This window comes from Podarcis melisellensis (assembly GCF_964234715.1).
Source record: "Podarcis melisellensis genome assembly, chromosome: 1".
Lineage (NCBI taxonomy): Eukaryota > Metazoa > Chordata > Lepidosauria > Squamata > Lacertidae > Podarcis > Podarcis melisellensis.
This window is the reverse complement of record NC_138528.1, coordinates 124746963-124768040: the sequence shown is the minus strand read 5'-3', so window position 1 is coordinate 124768040 and position 21078 is coordinate 124746963. Positions and strand designations below refer to the sequence as shown.

Sequence of the window (21078 nt, the reverse complement as noted above, 5' to 3'; positions counted from 1 at the left end):
TAAACATGAAAAATTAACTTATTCAGTATTGGCTGGACATTAAGTCTTGTAAATGCAGATATGCTGAAATCATTCAAACCAGTGCAGTCTAATCTGTATTATTATTATTATCCTCATCATCATTTTTTATTTATTAATTGCCTTCTAGATTACTATCTTAAGTCATTTTACATATTAGATAATTAAAAACAAAAACATAGAACAGTCAATACATTTAAAACTAGACTAAACCCCTAAGAAGTATTCCAGTGTCACTTTTGTAAGGAAGAATGTCATGGCATTTCTTGTGTTTAGACAGGGAAGAATATTCATGCAATGTGATATTGGTGCAGAATTCAGCTTCCTACAACCTTTTTTCTTAGCTTGAAGCAGCATTTCTAGTCCATATGGATGTGAGTACAGTCGTACTTTGTTTTGCAGCCGGGATTCGTTCCGGAGCCCCGGCTGCTAGCCAAAAATGATGCAGGGCAAAGCGCCATGTCTGCGCACACATGTGGAGCGGTTTGTGCTTCTGCGCATGCAAACCTGGAAATAACCCGTTCCGGTACTTCCAGGTTTGCCGTGGACATTCACTGGAATGGACGCTAGACAAGGCGAACATTCACGGAGGTATTACTGTGTAGGCTTGGCAGCTTGGTAATTTCTTATGAAACAAAAGGATGGCTGAATAGATCTAGTGGTTTCAGGATCTGGCATAGATAAAGTAAAAGATGCCAGATAAGCATAAATACTTTACTTAACTTGCATAACTTGGAACCTCTTCATTTTATTTTGGTACAGAGTACAGTCTTCCTTATAATTGCTAGTGATAAGAGACTGAAATAGGATGGAAGGTGTTAGATTACATGGCACTTTACTGTTGCAAATGGAGATTCTCCATTTCTCATGAATTTAGGGAAAGGTTGAACATTTCTTTAAGCCAGAGGCTAGAAGGAAAAGGACAGAAAATAGCATGCGACTCTGCCCCTTTGCTTTGGTATTAATTTTTGCCTGTGCTAGCTACAGTTATCTGTTCAATTATTTTTTATTTTCTTATGTTCTTTTTACATGAACCTTTTTGGGTTTTTTTGGTCTTTCTTCATACTAGGAATGGTTTGAGGGTCACTACACCAGAAGAACAGTTCATTCTTGTTTCATCAACGCCACAGGAAAAGGTAGGCAGGCACAGAAACTGCATTCTCTCCTCTCTTCCCCTGTTTGCACCACTTGCCGGGTAGGTTAACGGTCTGTTTAACTCTATTGTGTACACTGACCAGCAGCATTTCTTAGGGCTCCAGTCAGCATACATCCCCAGTCCTGTTTGGAGATGCCAGAGATTATACCTAGTGCATGAGTTGTGGTCTTCCTCCATTACTTCCCCACAAGGAATGTGGGCTTGGCTTACTTGTGAGAGCCATCTTAAGTGCCTTAGCTACTTTGAACATAGAGTACCGTATTTCTCGCTCTATAGGATGCACTTTTCCCCCTCCAAAAATGAAGGGGAAATGTGTGTGCATCCTATAGAGCGAATGCAGGCTGCGCGGCTAAGCCCAAAGCCAGAACAGGGAGACGGAGTGCTGCGGAGCACTCCATCTTGCTGTTCTAGCTTGGGGATGGCTGCGCGCAAAGGAAGGCTGTTCCCAAGCCAGAACAGCGAGACGGAGACAGAGCAGCACTTCCCCCCACCGCTAGCCCCACAAGCTCGGGTGAATGCACCTTGAACGCACCTTGTTTTAGAGGGGGAGAACAAGAAAAAAAAATTTCCCCTGTTCTCCCCCTCCTATGGTCCGGTGCGTCCTATGGTCTGGTGCGTCCTATAGAGCGAAAAATACGGTACTTTGTAAGCTTATTTTCTCTGCTTATTTCACTCTGTAACCTAAGGGAAATCAACATACAATGACCCTGCTTGCACAGCACGGCAAACCATAGTTAATGGTATACTGCAAACATGCCTATCTGAGTTGTTCACCTCCTTTCTGGTTGTATGTGGATGAAACAAGCCACAATTTAGTGTTGCATGCAAATCAGAGATGATGGTTCATTTTGCAACACAATCTTGTAAGCCGAGGTTTGTTCTTGGCTGATCATAGTTTGTTGGGAGTGAAATCATCCATGGATCAAAAGTAACGCTAAGACCGGAGTTGTGGTCTGTTTCCTGTCTGTGCAAATGGGAGGAGCAAAACTAACATTGTTTGCTCATAGACGGTAGCCCATGGTATAGAAAACATGTGAGTATGGTCCACATTGGTGTAGCTGAGTATGTAGCATCATGGTTTAGAAGGAGACTAGGACTAGATCACTGGTCTTCAAATAGTGACTTGTGATCCATAGTTGGCCCATAGATGGTTCATGCCAGTGCATTCATTGCCAATTATTACCGTATTTTTCGCTCTGTAAGACACACCAGACCATAAGATGCACCTAGTTTTTGGAGGAGGAAAACAAGGAAAAAAATATTCTGAATCCCAGAAGCCAGAACAGCAAGAGGGATTGCTGGACAGCGAAAGCAGTGATCCCTCTTGCTGTTCTGGCTTCTGGGATAGCTGTGCAGCCTGCATTCGCTCCATAAGACACACACAAACATTTCCCCTAACTTTTTAGGAGGGAAAAAGTGAGTCTTATAGAGCAAAAAATACGGTATTTTTGAATTTAAGTTTAGTTTGTTTTTAAGTGACGTAGAGAATGATCGCCATAATCTGGTGGTGTATTAAAAACTGACCCTTTGTTCCAGGCAGAAGGTAAATGGGGCCCCAAGTCTGAAAAGGTTAAGATTGCTAGAGCAGATGAACTTTTGCAGTTCTGTGATTTTTATCATTTATTGATTCTGTGGCACCAATACGTCCTATCAGACTAACTCCAAGAGATTCCTTCAGTATTCCCATAAAAGTAGTTATGAATAGAGAGGAGGAACACAAAGGGTAGGCAGAACCCTGAATACTTTTACTGTAATTGTTTCAGACTAAATGGCTGAGAGCGATAAGCCAAGCAGTGGATCAGGCCTTAAAAGGGACGACTGACTTGCCTCCTTATGGAGTTAGTGGAAACATTCAGAGGCAAGAGCCCCCTATCTCACGGAGTGCCAAATACACCTTTTACAAAGATCCTCGGCTTAAGGACGCCACTTACAATGGTCGATGGCTTTCCGGGAAACCACACGGAAGGTGAAACTGTTCAAATGTTCTTATGTACATGTTCGCTAGTTAAGAGGCTGTCCTGTTTACTTAAAACCAAGCAGAAAAGCACCAATAATAACAGGCCAAAAGAGAGAGAGATTTTCACTAATTGCATGGAAAATGTGCTGACTTCTGTTGTTACAGCATCGCTTGCATTTGGTGAAAATTGCTGCTGAAAACACGCCTCACGAGGAAGGATTTTTTCTTTAACATATTGGGCTTGCAATAAATCCTTTCAAGCACCTGAAGTTCTCCATGTTCTCTTCTTTTACATCTTCTTCTCTTTCTTTCTTTTTGCTTAAAGCTAGGTAACAAGTGAGAAAAGGCATGTAAAAAGTATTTAAATCTGAATAAAGCAGAGTACAATAAATGAAAAGCTACCTATTCTATGACCACTTAACCTTGAGCTCTAAAACCTAGACAGAAAAAATGCAGTAGTCCTTTGAACGATGTAATAGTCTTGCATAAAACGTGCTATGCTAATTCAAATGAGGAACTGGTCTAATTATGGCATTCTATATATTTCAGGGGAGTTTTGAAATGGGCAGATGGAAGAATGTATTCTGGCATGTTCAGAAGTGGCCTGGAAGATGGGTAGGTACAAAGAGTTAAACCAAATTTGGGGTTGGAGAAAGAGAAGTCGTAATTATTACTTAAAATTGTCTTACCACCAGGAAGATGTTAGATAACCTCCCTTTGGCTGATGGATTTATTTAGCTGTCAAAATAGTTCTTAGGAGTTTTGTGAAACTAACTTAAGTTGTCACATCATATATTGGGTTATATCCAGTGTTGATCTTACTCATAGTAGAACCATTGAAATGTAGTGGCCATGACTAACTTATATCCATTAATTTCAATGGATCTGCTCAAAGTGCAACTTGGGTTCAACCCATGCTTACCTGGGAGTAAGTCTCAGGTACTCAGGGTTTCATTTTAATCACTGTAACAAGCAGCTTGCAATGTAAAATTAAACTCTCTCCTTCACACACACACACCCCCCGTGTCCTTTTTTCTGTTCAAACACCTTGCCAGATTTGTGTGCGTGTTAGAAATCTGGATGGTGCTAAAATAAAAGTATGTCCATACAGTGCTTGTGCAACTGTTGCAGTATAGTAATCCTTTGCAGCTGAAGCTCCTGAACATGAAAGATTGTAGCTGTGCACTCCTGGGCACATAGTATTATTCAATACAGTGGACGCTCGGGTTGCGAACGTGATCCGTGTGGGAGGCACGTTTGCAACCCACAGTCCCGTGTCTGCGTACGCGCGGGTTTGCGATTCGGCGCTTCTGTGCATGCACAAAGCGCAATTTAACACTTCTGCGCATGCGCGAGCTCCGAAACCCAGAAGTAACCCATTCCGGTACTTCTGGGTTCGGCGCGGTGCACAACCCAAAAACACGCAACCTGAAGCGTCTGTAACCCAAGGTATGACTGTACATGTTTACTCAGAAGTAAATCTTACAGTGTTCAATGGGTCCTACTGCCAAGTAGATGTGTATGGGATTGCTGCTCTTCATGTTATATTCTTGTTTTCTAGTTGCTCAGGACTGTATTGTTTTCAAATTGGCAGGTACGGTGAATACAAAATACCAAGCAAAATACTGAACAAGAGTGACCGCTATGTTGGATATTGGAAGGAGGGCAAAATGTGTGGACAAGGCATCTACAGGTAGTTCACAAAACAACACGAGTATTGTTTTAAAGGTCATCGTGTGTGGTCCAAAAGAGAGCAGCATTTAACCCACAATGCACTTCAAAGGGCCACTTAACACACACACAAACCATTTCTTTCTATGCAAAACTTTTCCAGGTAGGAAGAGCATGAAGCCCCTATGAAGATCACCATGTGTGACAGTTTTCACTCACGAACACATTTCATTGTGTGAACACCTCCTGGGAAGTTGCATTTTGCCTTGTGTCCGTGCAGTGAAATATACATGTGCCCATGTTGCTTCACACGACAGTCTGTGCATAGATGTGATACCATATCTGTTCATGCTCTTTTTGCACAGAACTACATAATCCACAATACGGCACATCTCCGTTCCCCACCCCCCCTTAAACTCATCACTGGAAATAATTGTCCTGTTTTCACATTCCTGCCAAAAATGTTGTTTTCTGTGCGCAGAGGGGGAGAGAGATAACACTCTTTTATTTCAGCTATGCCACTGGAGAAGTGTATGAAGGGAGCTTTCAGGATAACATGCGTCATGGGCATGGTCTCCTGCGCAGTGGGAAACTGACATCTACCTCTCCCAGTATGTTCATTGGCCAGTGGGTGATGGATAAGAAGACTGGATATGGAGTATTTGACGATATCACAAGGTAAATAGATTCTGAACATTCAAAAAACTTATGCTAAGTAGTTGCTTATCCCTCTAGTTTGCTTGAATAAAATCACTAACAGGATGACATGGAATGCAATCTAAAACTTGTTTGTCAGCAATCAATCACCTGCCTTTGTTTAACTCATGAGCTATTGCTTTAACTCATGAGCTATTGCTGCAATCTGCTCCGATTGTATATTTTATCTTTATGAGTGCTGTATTTATTGTGTTATGTTATGTGAGCTGGTCTTTGACCGTAATAAATTATCTCAATTATCTCTCACCTGTGTTTGAACTTACTAATTTACATTTTAGCTCAGCATTCATGTTTCATAAACCTTAATATAAGTCCTCTTTGGAAATACTGAAAGGTGCGATAACATACAATTAAAAATAATAATGGCAAACTTATGAAAATGATACATAAACTGCAGTTAAGATGTACACTAGTTTGTGCCCTCCCCCCCCAACCCCATTATAGAGCTCTGATATGACCCTATTAATTGCCGAAAAGGCTTCTCAGCTGGTAGGGTAGTATGTCTGTTGTTTAGTTGTCAGAGTGTCACAGAACAGGAGATGGTCTGGTGAGCCTTGTTTCTTAAAATTTAGATTGCTTTGGCCCTTAATCCCTTCTTGTCTCTTCAGGGGAGAAAAATATATGGGAATGTGGCAAGATGACCTTGGCCAGGGCAATGGCGTTGTAGTTACACAGTTTGGACTGTATTATGAAGGAGCCTTTAGCAGCAATAAAATGATGGTGAGTACTGTCTTACGGTTGAAGGAGCAGTCCCTAACCTTAATCTGTTTTTTGGTGCTCAACGTGTAAAAATAAAAATTCACCCCCTTTTTTCAAAGTAGCATTTATGCCAGATTGGATCCAGACTACCTGTGAGCAGTTCCTCTCTTGGGGTGCTCCCAATGGTAGAAGAGCAGAGGAGGCAATTTTTGCTAGTTACCCCTCCTCTTCCCGCAACCCCCTATACCCCAATGAAAATCTGCTCTGGAGGGTTGGGGGACTGAGGAGGACAGTGCAGAAGGAAAAAGGAATGGATGAAAATTGCCTTCTTCCTTCCTCCACCTTTTTCCATTATGAGTCTCCACTGGATCTCTGCCCTTCCCGCTAAGGACAAGTTTGGATCCAGCACATTGACTGTTCTGTATCTTTGTGTTACGGCTACTGTAAAAATATACATCTTCCTGCATTTTTCTTCCATAATACTACTCTGTGTTTATGTGAACTATTCAGAACATGTAATGATTGTGATACTGCTTTATGCAGGGCACTGGTGTCTTGCTTTCTGAAGATGACACGGTGTATGAAGGAGAGTTTTCAGATAATTGGACCCTTAATGGAAAGGTTGGTAAATCATATTTTGGGGGGTTGCTTTTTTTTTTTTTTTTTTGAGTAGAGCAGTTTTTAAAAATGAGTGATTTCATTCTTTTTTTACTCTCTTCTCTCCCCTCCATCCCTTCTTCAAAGGGAAGACTGACTTTGCCAAATGGAGACACTATTGAAGGTATTTTCAGTGGCGAGTGGGGATCTGGGATAAAGATTGCTGGAACCTACTTTAAACCCAGTTTGTACGATCATGAGAAGGACCGACCCAAAACCCTGTGAGTGAATGGGAGATGGCTTCTGTTTAGACAGTATCGTGTCTGTCTGTAGCTAGCCATGGTACCTGAGCCCTAGCACTGATTTGAATGCAAAGTAGGTTGCAGATCACAGCCTGTATTGCCTTGTTTGCCCAACTCTAGTTGTTTATTTCCAGCTCCTCTGCTTGGTTAGGCAATGGGGAATACTACAGCGTCATTGCCAAGTCCTCATGCGGATTTCAGATTTGAGTGTAACATTACAGGTTTTGTCTGAGGTGCTTGGAAGACCACGGGGTCAAGAGATACAATGCTTGTTCTTTAGAAAAGGCTAAAAGTGGTGGAAATTCTGTAAGTCATATGATATCTGAGCAGCTGGTGACCATTGTGAAGAAAGTGAAAATGTAGCAGCTGTATTTTGGGGGCTGCAATCGGTCACTGGCACTTAAAGAGTGAGGGCCCCATGGCAGTTAGAAATAGAGGTTCCTATAAACAGAATGTGGGACACAGGTGGCGCTGTGGTCTAAACCACTGAGCCTCTTGGGCTTGCTGATTGGAAGGTCGGCGGTTCGAATCCCCGCAACAGGGTGAGCTCCCATTTCTTGGTCCCAGCTCCTGCCAACCTAGCAGTTCAAAAGCACACCCCAAAGTGCAAGTACAGTGGTACCTCTGGTTACATACTTAATTCATTCCGGTGGTCCATTCTTAACCTGAAACTGTTCTTAACCTGAAGCACCACTTTAGCTAATGGGCCTCCCACCGCCGCTCAATTTCTGTTCTCATCCTGAAGCATAGTTCTTAACCCAAGGTACTATTTCTGGATTAGCGGAGTCTGTAACCTGAAGCGTATGTAACCCAAGGTACCACTGTAGATAAATAGGTACCGCTCCGGCAGGAAGGTAAACGGCATTTCCGTGCCCTGCTCTGGTTTCGGTGTTCCGTTGCGCCAGAAGTGGCTTAGTCATACTGGCCACATGACCTGGGAAAACTGTCTGCAGACTAACTCCGGATCCATTGGCCTGTAAAGCAAGATGAGCGCCGCAACTCCAGAGTCGTCCACGACTGAACTTAACTTTACCTTTTTTTATATATATATATACATAAACAGAACTGGAAATGCATCTGTGCTGTGGTTGGACTGCACAGCCCATTTTGATTCATAATGGATGTTTTCAGGCATTTTTATAAGTCATCAAAGAGATGCTTTTGGGGAATAGGTGCCTGTCAGACTTGTGCAACAGTACATGATTGTCATCTCTGAAGAGCATTGGTGTGGCTGTCAGTTTTAAGTCATACAGTACCCATTATACATAGCTGTGGTTGTTTTTAAATTGTTAAACAAATTGTATGTCTATTTTATATTTATGGACAGCATAAGACTCTATTTCTCCCCGCCCCACCCGCTTTGGCTTTTATTTATGATGCTGTTAATTGCTTTTGACATCACTGATGCCCAAATCTGACTGTGAATCAGGCTTCCCTGCCAAACTTAACAAACTTCTTAGGAAGCTGCTTTTTACCTCACCAGGGGGTCTATGAATAAATGTATGCAGGTGCCTCTGAGGCAAGGATTGTTGGCTGTCTTAAGTTCAGAATTTATTGGTTGATTTTTTTCTAAGAAATAGTTAATGCTGCTCACTTGTCTAATGCAGCACAGAGAGAATCAGATTCTCTGCTTTTAAGCAAAGGCCTTGAAGTTACCGTAAGATATTATTAAAATAATGCTTCTGGTCTTCATCCCACAATCCTTTGATCCTTACCACCTCATCTTTTCAGCTTGGGCACTATTAACTGTCCTGGTTATTGATATAATAAATAACAATTCATTTATGAATCATCTCCCATGAAACGCCCCCAAGTGATGGACGATAAAAACAATTTCAGCAATTGTCAGACAGCCCAACATTAGCTAAAGTGTCTTATTAATTAACATCAAGCTTGAGATGTTGAAGAGTGGGGGGGGGGTGTTTCTGCCCTGCACCACCCCATAATGCTCTAGTTTCATGCTCTTAGGAGAAATTGCTGATCCACACCTCTCTTAAGGCATTTCATTGAGAATTGCGATTCTTGTGGTTAAAATGTCCCCAGGCGGAAGCTTGGAAACCTTGCTGTTCCTGCTGATGAAAAATGGAAGGCGGTGTTTGAGGAATGCTGGCATCAGCTGGGCTGTGAGCAACCAGGCCAAGGGGACAGGTGGAAAGCTTGGGATAGCATTGCTGTTGCCCTGACAACCAATCGGCGTCAACACAAAGACAGGTTAGTAGTGAGGGACACTTGTACTTCAAGAAACAGCAGAAAAAAATATCAAGTGAAGTTCCACCATCATTTTAAATTTACATTAAGATTTTTAAAAACAGCTTACTGAAGTTTGCTATGGATATATATTGTAATATACCGTATTTTTCGCTCTATAAGATACACCAGACCACAAGACGCACCTAGTTTTTGGAGGAGGAAAACAAGAAAAAAAATATTCTGAGTCTCAGAAGCCAGAACAGCAAGAGCGATCACTGCATAGTGAAAGCAGCAATCCCTCTTGCTGTTCTGGCTTCTGGGATAGCTGTGCAGCCTGCATTTGCTCCATAAGACGCACACACACTTCCCCTTACTTTTTAGGAGGGGAAAAGTGAGTCTTATAGAGCAAAAAATACGGTATGTAGTTTCACAGCTTTTGTGTACATTAAAAAAAAAGTGTACATGTGAAAAATCTGCCATTTTGTGTGTGGAAACTTCTGCAATTCTAGTGTTTTATGAATCTCTTAGGTACTGACACATGTTAGTGTGGTAGAAAGAGCCTTTAGTTAGCATAGTTGATCACATACTGCCCAGGATTATTTTTAAATTAGTAAACTATAGGAAAAAATTCTTAAGAGAGGAGATGGATGTAAAAAAGGAGGAAATGTTTCAGAGCAGATATGAAGGTCTTCAGCAGGTTAGAACAAATGGCTAGAAAGAGCCATTTCAATTGGCAAGAATTAAAGGCAAGTACATTAATATGTGACATTTTAGTGTATCTTTCATCTATGTTGGAAGCCGCCCAGAGTGGCTGGGGAGACCCAGCCAGATGGGCGGGGTACAAATAATAAATTATTATTGTTGTTGTTATTATTATTATTATTATTATTATTATTATACAGTGGCATACAGGTGAAACTCAGAAAATTAGAATATTGTGGAAAAGTTCATTTATTTCAGTAATTCAACTTAAAAGGTGAAACTAATATATTATCAATTACTACCTCAATGCGGCATGGCATGGATGTTATTGGCCTGTGGCACTGCTGAGGTGTTATGGAAGACCAGGATGCTTCAATAGCAGCCTTCAGCTCTTCTGCATTGCTCGGTCTCATGTCTCTCATCTTTCTCTTGGGGTTCAGGTCAGGCGAGTTTGCTGGCCAACCAAGCACAGTAATCTCATGGGCATTGAACCAGGTTTTGGTACTTTTGGGCAGGTGCCAAAGTCCTGCTGGAAAATGAAGTCAGCATCCCCATATAGCTTGTCTGCGGAAAGAAGCATGAAGTGCTCCAAAATCTCCTGGTAGATGGCTGTGTTGACCCTGGACTTAATGAAGCACAGTGGACCAACACCAGGTGATGACATTGCTCCCCAAATCTCTTTTCTGGTGAGAGCAGTTTTGCATCTCATTTGGAAACCCAAGGACCCAGAGTCTGGAGGAAGAATGGGGAGGCACACAATGCCAGATGCTTGAAGTCCACAGTCTGTGTTGATTTGGGGAGTCATGTCAAGATGCAAAAGGGGCCCAAACCAAGTACTGAGTACATATGCATGCTTCTACTTCTCAGAGGTCCAATATTGCTCTATTTGCAGTCCTTGTTTTGCTGATTTCATTTAATATTCTAATTTTCTGAGATTGCTAATTTGGGGTTTTCATCAGTTGTATGCCATGATCTTCACAATTATAACAAATAAAAGCTTGGCATATCTTGTTTTGCATGCCACGAGTCTATCTCATATATTAGTTTCACCTTTTAAGTTGAATTACTGAAATAAATGAACTTTTCCATGATATTCTAATTTTCCGAGTTTCACCTGTACTTTAAATAGGGAAGGGAGATAGCTACATGGGCAGCCCTGTGACAGAAGCAGAAAAGTATTATTTTTGTACACTTAAGAAAATCCGTACCTGTGGGATATTGGGAAACAATAGTGTAGTTATTGGAGAGAGAGGAAGGGATGAGTGTGGCAGATATAATGGGTCCTGTAATAGTAAGATGACAGAAAGAGCTAAGAACATTTTGCTAGTATAATTTATTGCATTTTTCAGTATCTCTGGTTTTCAGGATTTGCAATTATTTTTTCTTTTCTTGTGTGTGTGGTTTTTTTTTAGACTTTCTTATTATTTAGCTCTTTACAGTTGCTTGGTTTGTAGCTACTTGACCCATGCATGTTTCCTATATAGCTTATAACTCTATCGCTTCCATTGTTGCAGCCCAGAACTGTTAAGTAGATCTCATGCGCAAACTTTGGAGAGCTTGGAGTTCATTCCAAAACACGTTGGTGCCTTCACACTCGAAAAATACGACAACATTAAGAAATATCTCATAAAGGTATTGTGACTGTTGTTAAATAAGTTCTTATCTATAAGCTGGGGTGCAAGCAGGGAACGCATTGTGTTCAGTAAACGGGACCTGCCTGCATTCCTACTATAAAGTGAGGATTTTTTCCACAAATAATAAATTTGTAAGAGCACTATTTCCAGTTCTTCCCCCAGCTCCTCTATAAACTCCTACAGACTGCAGTCTTTGGTATAATTTTCAGATGATACTAGAGCAGGGGTCAGCAAACTTTTTCAGCAGGGGGCCGGTCCACTGTCCTTCAGACCTTGTGAGGGGCCGGACTATATTTTAAAGAAAAATAATGAACAAATTCCTATGCCCCACAAATAACCCAGAGATGCATTTTAAATAAAACACACATTCTGCTCATGTAGAATTGGGCTGGATCTGGCCCCCGGGCCTTAGTTTACCTACCCATGTACTAGACTAGAGCATTGATAACAACAACAACAACAACAACAATAATAAATTTTATTTATTTATTTTTATTTTTTTTAAATTAATTTTTATTAAAGTTTCCACAACATTTTCAACACAAACAAATACAAAACAATTAAACGTAAAACAGATATACTTCTGAATCTTAGTTTCATGTGCCTTACTTTCTCGACTTCCTCATACCTCCCCTTGCTGCATTCTCCTGTCAATAAATTTTAAGCAAATCCCCAGCTTGTTTCAACTTAATCTTAATAACTCTCATTTTCATTCTCTTATCTATTACCGCAGTTAACCCCTATCTTCCCATTCAGCACCAACCTATCTTTCACCAATTTTTGCATATTTCTTTAAATAGTCCTTAAATTTTTCCCAGTCCTCTTCCGCGGTTTCTCTTCCCTGGTCTCGAATTCTACTCGTCATCTCCGCCAGGCTCATATAGTCAATCACCTTCATCTGCCATTCTTCCACGGTGGGTAACTCCTGTGTCTTCCAGTATTTTGCGATGAGTATTCTTGCTGCTGCTGTGGCGTACATAAAAAAAGTTCTATCTTTCTTTAACACCAATTGGCCAACCATGCCCAGGAGAAAGGCCTCTGGTTTTTTAGTAAAGGTGTACTTAAGTACCTTCTTCAGTTCATTATAGATCTTTTCCCAGAAGACCTTAATCCTAGGGCACGTCCACCAAAGGTGGTAAAACGATCCTTCCATTTCCTTACATTTCCAACATTTGTTATCGGGCAAATGGTATATTTTAGCCAGTTTGACTGGGGTCATGTACCACCTATAGATCATTTTCATAATATTTTCTCTCAAGGCATTACATGCCGTGAACTTCATCCCGGTGGTCCATAACTTTTCCCAGTCAGCAAACATAATGTTATGACCAATGTCCTGTGCCCATTTAATCATTGCCGATTTGACCATTTCATCTTGTGTATTCCATTTCAACAGCAGGTTGTACATTCTTGACAAATTCTTAGTACTGGGTTCTAACAGTTCAGTTTCTAATTTTGATTTTTCCACCTGGAAGCCAATTTTCCTGTCCATTTTAAAGACTTCCATTATCTGGTGATAGTGAAGCCAATCTCTTACTTTCCCTTTTAACATCTCAAAGCTTTTCAATTTCAATCTGTCCCCCTCTTGCTCCAACATTTCCCAATATCTCGGCCAATTAGCCTCCATATTAAGTTTTTTAACGGCTTTTGCTTCCATTGGCGACAACCACCTCGGAGTTTTACTTTCCAACAAACAATAATAAATTTTATTTATACCCCGCCCTCCCCAGCTAAGGCCGCGCTCAGGGTGGCTAACAAGCAATAATAAAAACAAGTTGAATGAATACAACTTAAAAACAAGATTAAAATACAACATTAAAATATTAAAATGCAGCATCATCACAGGAGGAGAAAGGAAAAAAGAAAGAGGGCGAGGGAATCAAATTGACTCCAAGCCTAAGGCCAGGTGGAACAACTCTGTCTTACAGGCCCTGCAGAAAGAAATCAGATCCTGCAGGGCCCTGGTCTCATGAGACAGAGCGTTCCACCAGGCCAGAGCCAGTGTTGAAAAGGCCCTGGCTCTGGTTGAGGCTAATTTAACTGTACTCTAATATTGTAGAGTAAATGTTGTTCTTTTCTATAAGATGGGTAAGGTAAAGGTTATGTATATTGTTTGAACTGCCATTGCTTTAAACGAAGAGCCTTAAATAAATATGAGTGTTGCAATCAAGACTCTGCTTCTTTATGTAGTCGCCTAATTCTCTGACTCTTTTCTTTTTAGGCGTGTGATACTCCCCTGCATCCTTTGGGAAAACTTGTTGAGACCCTAGTTGCTGTATACCGAATGACGTATGTAGGCGTGGGAGCTAATCGGCGGCTGTTGCAGGAAGCAGTCAGGGAAATTAAATCCTACCTCAAACGCATCTTCCATCTAGTCAGGTAAGAAAAAACCAATGAACTTTGTCTCTCATTTAGTGTAAAACCTTTATACTTCCACCTTTCTCTTTTAACAAACATGCATAAAGAAATGCATTTGTGCAGAAAAGCTGATCATCCAGCAGCCGTTGACTTGTTGCTAGGTTCCCCTGCAAAAAAGAAAATCGAAGAGAATTATTTGAAGAGAATTATATTTGAAAAAATGGTTACAACAACCCTTGCTAAGAATTTTTGACACAGTTTGGTGAGTTGTGGTTAATTTTACACACGTTTTGGTTTTAAGGTTCCTGTTCCCTGATCTTCCTGAAGAGGGCAGTTCAATCCCACTTTTGGTGACCGAGACCAAAGGAAGGAGATCATTCTGTAGTGGAAAAAATGACTCCAGGCCGGAATCTCCGGAACCAGGGTATGTAGATAAAAATCTGTTTAGAAATGCTTGACATGGGGTGGTAGGATCAGGGAGGAAGCTCTCCACAGCTGCTCCTTCTCTCATCAATGGCTAAGGCCAGACTAGTCCTCCCCTTTCTATGGTGATATTCCTGAGCTCAGTGTGTACATGTGCACACTGCATAGTGTCAGTTGTTACTCAGACACAAATATGGAACACAATTGTTCCATATTTAGGGGCTGTGATGTCATTCAGGATGGGCAAACATTTAAGCTGCTCAGGAGCTTAAGAACTGAACAGGGGATTGCTCTTTGTGGAACGAGGAGCAGAAAGTTTGGGGAGTGAATTTCCTATCACACCCACCCACCTTTCCTTGGACTGGTTGCCTTTCTTCCTCAACATGTGTTGTTGATAGGACACGTCTAGGGGACGAGGGTTCAACAAGAAAGACCTGGTTAGGTTTAGAATGATACCGCATAGACAAATGTTCCCTGATACCAAGATGAGGGATTTGTTGGAATGCTGATAGAGAGAATTGATAAGAATCTATTGTGACCTTGACGGAAGCGTCCAATAGATGAGCCTTCTTGTTTTGGCTCATCTTCCTCTCTTCTTTCCTTTTTCTTTTTTCTTTCCCATAATGGCTTATGTTTTACGCCATGTACTTTGATATTTTTTGTAGATTTTTAGCTTTTTTCATTATTATTATTATTACTAAGGAATTTTCTTTTGTAATTTTGGTTGTCTATATTTATATGTATTTGTTTAAAGCAAAATAAAAGAATAAAAAAAGATAGGACAGGTTGAGGAGAGCTGAGCCATATAATAAAGATTTCTTTGAGCTGCCCCTCGTTCATCCAAAGCTCTTTCTTCGTTTTGTGTTTTTCAGCTATGTGGTCACAAGCTCTGGGTTGCTGCTTCCTGTGTTGCTACCGCGACTCTACCCTCCTTTGTTCATGCTGTACGCCTTAGACAACGAGCGAGAGGAAGATGTTTACTGGGAGTGCGTCCTGCGTCTGAACAAACAACCAGACATGGCTCTGTTGAGCTTTTTGGGGGTGCAAATGTAAGCATGCTTCAATGTGTTTCTCCTGGCTAGAGAACGCAGTACAGTGGTACCTCGGGTTAAGTACCTAATTCGTTCCGGAGGTCCGTTCTTATCCTGAAACTGTTCTTAACCTGAAGCACCACTTTAGCTAATGGGGCCTCCTGCTGCTGCCGCGCCACCGGAGCACGATTTCTGTTCTCATCCTGAAGCAAAGTTATTAACCCGTGGTACTATTTCTGGGTTAGCGGAGTCTGTAACCTGAAGCGTATTGCCAGGGAACTGCCATCGGCCCAGGGGCGAGAGGGGAAAAGCCGGATGGATTACAGAGAGCCCCCAAAGATCGTGGGAAGCAGCATCTCCTCAGTGGAGGAGAGCAACCACGCCTCCAGTGGAGAGGAGATGCAGGGCTCGGAGGAGGCGAGGCAGTGCCAGGACACCTTGCCTGATCAAAGCCGGGAGGAGAGAGGTTACCCACGCCCTCCTTGCGCAGTAGGCTTCCGCGCAGAGTGGGGAGGCGCAGACTGGGCATCAAAAAACTACTCTGCTGGGGAAGGTTTAAGGACCGCCCACTCTCAGATTCTGCCACGGAATAGAGGCGCTCTTCATTCTAACGGTTTTCTTCATCAGTAAGAAACCTTTTAAAACAGACTATTGAAGCTTATTGCCTGATTGCTCTCAAGCAACCAACCGATACTTCTAACACTTATGTAACCTGAAGCATATGTAACCCGAGGTACCACTGTACTTATTTCCTGTTTGTTACTGTCAGGGGATTAATTGTCACCTCTCACAAAGGAGATTTAGAGCTTTCCAAAGTCTTTTGGGCAGAAGGCTGGTTTTCTTATGGCCATGCCACAAAGAAATGTGCATTCTTCACTTAACTCATCTTTGCTCTTAAGCCAACCTTCCCCAACCTGGTGTCCTCTCAGATGTTTCAGACAGCAACTCCCAGCAGCATCAGTGGAAGTTCCAGTCCAATGGCATCTGGAGGGCACCAGGTCCAGGAAGCTTGCATTAAGATGAGCCAAAAAGTTTTTGCTTTGATCCCCTCATTTGACTGATCCAGATATATGAGGAAATTTCACTATGCTAAGAACCTCAATTATTTATTTGTAAGGAAGTGTGTTAGAAAACAAATTCTTTTGTTTAACATCCTTTCTTCCATGACTGGAAAATAATTAACTATACTCATGGTGCTTCTTTCAGGAAATTTTGGCCAACGAAAACCTGTATTCTTGGTGAAAATAAAAAGGTATGCTATATTTCATCTGGTGCTCTCTTAACTGCATACCTTTGATAGCCTTTGAGTTGAATAAAGCTAGACTGCAGTCACTGTGTGTGTAATAATAATAATTTATTATTTGTACCCCGCCCATCTGGCTGGGTTTCCCCAGCCACTCTGGGCGGCTTCCATAGAAACCAAAAATACACTAAAATATCCCAGATTAAAAACTTCCCTGAACAGGGCTGCCTTAAGATGTCTTCTGAATGTCAGGTAGTTATTTATCGCTTTGACATCTGATGGGAGGGCGTTCCACAGGGCAGGCGCCACTACCGAGAAGGCCCTCTGCCTGGTACCCTGTAGCTTTGCTTCTCGCAATGAGGGAACCGCCAGAAGGCCCTCGGCGCTGGACCTCAGCGTCCGGGCAGAACAATGGGGGTGGAGACGCTCCTTCAGGTATACTGAAGGTATGCTATGTGTGTCAGTTTTAATACATTGCTGTTTTGGTTAGCACTTGACATTTATAAGTCAATCATTTTTACAGTTTACAGTGTACAGTTCTTCTAGATGCATGGCTCCAAGGACATGTAATATTTATCGTTATCTTTCCTGACATTATTTCACTTAAGTGATTTTTTTTAAAATGATCCCCAAATCATTGCTTCATTAAAAGATACAGTACAATCTAATTATTCATTGATTTGGGTGGAGGCTTTCTGTGGTTTCCTTTTATGTTCATATTCTGCATGTGGTTAAGTTACACTTTCACTATTAAAGCAAAAGCAATAATCCTTCTGTATGGAATTTATAAAGTGCAGGTGTCCAGTTGGTACATTCTGCATGACAGAGGCAGGCCACGATGTTGTTGCTAAACGGGGAAAGTGAGAAAACTTTATGTTTTGCAGACTAGGCACCTTTGGGCCAGCACAGCCTGATGATATCATTTTGTGCCCATCCTGACTGCTAGCGTCTGTAGAGCACAAGCGTGCAACCATGATGAAGCTGAGATTTTTGGACATGGCTCAGAAAGAACAGGGCAGCAGCAGGTCACCAACTTGATATTCCCAGCCACAGTTATGTCTTGGCTTGGTTCTCATAAAATGGGGACCTGAAGTATTTTGTAAGATGATAATATTCACTGAAGGATTTCGAGAGTTCCATTTCTCAAGCGCAGATGTCCATCACTAACTACATAATTGTTCAAGTTGATCCTCTTCTTTCATTTTAATTGATCAAATTTACACATGGCCAGAATCACAACTTTAATTCTATTTTTAGTATAGTGACGATATAGAAGTAGGGATGGGCAGAGCAATCCAACTCCCTGTCAGTTTTGCATGTGTTCATTCGTAAGTCTGTTCTGTCTTGTTTTCACGTTACACACATTTTAAAAAAACCCTGCAAACAATCCGTTTGAATACAGTACATATTTTATCATAAAATAAAGTATTAAAAATTCTCGCAATGTACCCATGGCTAAAATAGGTTTTATCCTAACCTATGCATGTGAAAACACTTCCCCCCACCCCCAAAACCAAGAATTGAGTCGCTAAATTCAGAGGTGTTCAGAATTGAAACTTTACTTATGTCACATTCTAGTCGGAACATTAATCTGGGAGGTGAGGATCGGGTCTGTTTGCACTGCAGTTCACAGAAATCAAATTCCTCAAGCATCCCTAAATGTAAGACAAACTAAAGCATAATGCTCACAGCCCTGATGTGCACTGTTGAAAATATCTCCCCACCCCCATTTGAAGTAGCCTTCTTGAAACTGGAATTCATGGAGAAACCGAACTATTGTGGTGCTCTAGAAGTTGAAATTTATTGCAGTCATAATCCAGCATCTCTGATTACTTCTGAAATTGGTGTGTTGAATTATTCTATCCAAGACACTGTTAGAAATCATAATCATAGGTTTTCATTCTTATGCTTAGGTATTGCCAAATACAAAAGATGCCTGTTTTGCTTCAGCAGTGGAGTGCTTACAACAGATCAGGTAATCTTGAACATTGACTCTTTATTGTCCTGTCTTCCTGGTCCTAGTCAGTAGCGCTACTTCCACTTGGTGATCTGAGGATTGTGGTCTTAGGCTTCGGTGGTAACGCATTTGCTAGGAAGCAAGCCCCATTGTGAGGGACGCAGGTGGCGCTGTGGATTAAACCACAGAGCCTAGGACTTGCCAATCAGAGGGTTCAAATCCCCGCGACGGGTGAGCTCCCGTTGCTCAGTCTCTGCTCCTGCCAACCTAGCAGTTTGAAAGCACATCAAAGTGCAAGTAGATAAATAGGTACCGCTCCAGTGGGAAGGTAAACGGTGTTTCCGTGCGCTGCTCTGGTTCACCAGAAGCAGCTTAGTCTTGCTGGCCACATGACCCGGAAGCTGTATGCCGGCTCCCTCAGCCAATAAAGCGAGATGAGCGCCGCAACCCCAGAGTCGGCCACGACTGGACCTAATGGTCAGGGGTCTCTTTACCTTTACCTTTAAGCCCCATTGTACACAGAGAGACTTACTGCCGAGTGAGCTGGAAGCATATAATGTATCACAATTTAATGTGTCACTGTGTAGAGCAGCCTTTTCCAACTGGAGCCCTCTAGATATTTTGGACTGCCACTTCCAACATCCCTGATCATTGGCCACTATGGATAAGGTTGATGGGAGTTGTAGTCCAAAGCGTATGAAAAGCACCAGAGTTTCATTCTTCGGCCTATTTCTTGCTTTCATTTATGTTCCAAACTAAAAGGTTCAGTTCTCTTGTACTGGCTTTTTGACAGCTTCCTCTCTGTATAGGTAAATCCTTTGTGTGCATCAAGGTATCAGAAACTACTGTTTTCTTCAAAGTGGAAACTTGGGTTGTGTGTTTGATTTTCTTGTTAGAGAATGGGGTAAAACAGAATTCGCTCGCAACTATTTTACCGCCTTATTGAAATCTTTCAAGAATTTGCCTTGCCAGCATCACAAATGCTTTAATTTTGCTTTTTTTAAAAATGTCTTCCTAATAGTACAACTTTTACACCTGCTGACAAACTGAAGGTGATCCAGCAGACTTTTGAGGAAATCTCACAGAGCGTCCTTGAGAGTCTTCATGAGGATTTCCTTTGGTCGATGGATGATTTGTTTCCTGTTTTTCTGTATGTGGTGCTACGAGCCAGGTGGGCAACTATTTAATTTTTGCAAATGCAGTGAATCTTGTCATTTGCAATTGCAATGAATACTCGTAGAATCATAGAATTGTAGAATTGGAAGGGACCACAAGGGACATCTAGTCCAAAACCCTGTAATGCAGAAATCTTTTGTCCAAAGTCAGGCTCTAACCCATGACCCTGAGATTAAGAATCTTATGTTCTGGCAACTGAGACAAGATAGGTGAAATGCTTAATTAAACAAAGTTCTGGGTCTAAGTGGACTAAATCAGTGTGTCCCACTCACATTTTATTGATTGCATGGGGCTGAGATAACACCACTGTTGGCTCTGATCCAGTGGCAGTAACACAATACTTCTTCATCTGTTACATGAGGGGGGGTGTAATACCTTTGCTCTGGGGAATAGCTATCTTGTTACCCTGCCTTTTGTATTTCAATGGTGATAGGTGGGTGGCGTATGGGACGCGGGTGGCGCTGTGGGTTAAACCACGGAGCCTAGGACTTGCCAATCAGAAGGTCGGCGGTTCGAATCCCCACGACGGGGTGAGCTCCCATTGATCTGTCCCTGCTCCTGCCAACCTAGCAGTTCAAAAGCACCTTAAAGTGCAAGTAGATAAATAGGTACCGCTCCGGCGGGAAGGTAAATGGCGTTTCAGTGTGCTGCTCTGGTTCGCCAGAAGTGGCTTAGTCATGCTGGCCACATGCTGGCCGGAAGCTGTGCGGCGGCTCCCTCGGCCAATAAAGCGAGATGAGCGCTGCAACTCCAGAGTCGGTCACAACTGCACCTAATGGTCAGGAGTCCCTTTACCTTTACATTTACTTTAGGTGTGCACTCTGTACTCTTGGTGAAGTCTTGCGAAATAGTGGCTGGTTGACTTAAACAGCTGTTCCCTTTTTGTGGCAGGATCAGGAATTTGGGTTCTGAAGTGCATTTGATTGAGGACCTCATGGATCCATATCTCCAACATGGGGAGCAAGGCATTATGTTCACTACTCTGAAGGCAAGCCTATAAATAATATCCTTATTTAAGACATTGTTTATCTATTTTTTTTCTGTATACACCATTTATATTTAGACTTGTTTGAACTATCAGTCAGATCTCTCACCTGCTTTGATCGCAAATACAACGTCCTTACCTTTAGTCCTTAATCTTTGTAATCAGCAATAGCTGCTAACTAGGAAATCTGAAAACCACAAAGCTGTGCTAACTTGCTGATAACTGATTTTATTGGTAATATTGTATTTCATGTAAACACCTT

At 41.8% G+C, this 21078-nt stretch overlaps 1 protein-coding gene across 4 annotated transcripts in view; it reads left to right on the top strand.

Annotated features, from left to right (window-relative positions):
* ALS2 (alsin Rho guanine nucleotide exchange factor ALS2) overlaps window positions 1-21078 on the top strand; it is a 51285-nt gene that overhangs the window by 29055 nt on the left and 1152 nt on the right. For 3 of the 4 annotated variants that reach the window (XM_081901679.1, XM_081901680.1, XM_081901681.1), the window contains exons 17-33: window positions 1088-1154; window positions 2938-3140; window positions 3681-3746; window positions 4726-4824; window positions 5316-5480; window positions 6128-6239; window positions 6762-6839; window positions 6963-7096; window positions 9161-9328; window positions 11524-11641; window positions 13865-14022; window positions 14303-14425; window positions 15297-15473; window positions 16662-16707; window positions 18612-18673; window positions 19677-19826; window positions 20723-20819. In XM_081901679.1, the coding sequence (XP_081757805.1) occupies window positions 1088-1154; window positions 2938-3140; window positions 3681-3746; window positions 4726-4824; window positions 5316-5480; window positions 6128-6239; window positions 6762-6839; window positions 6963-7096; window positions 9161-9328; window positions 11524-11641; window positions 13865-14022; window positions 14303-14425; window positions 15297-15473; window positions 16662-16707; window positions 18612-18673; window positions 19677-19826; window positions 20723-20819 (2023 nt within the window). Of the gene's footprint in view, window positions 1-1087; window positions 1155-2937; window positions 3141-3680; window positions 3747-4725; window positions 4825-5315; window positions 5481-6127; window positions 6240-6761; window positions 6840-6962; window positions 7097-9160; window positions 9329-11523; window positions 11642-13864; window positions 14023-14302; window positions 14426-15296; window positions 15474-16661; window positions 16708-17221; window positions 17265-18611; window positions 18674-19676; window positions 19827-20722; window positions 20820-21078 lie in introns of those variants that run through there. The other variant, XM_081901682.1, reaches the window with a different exon arrangement.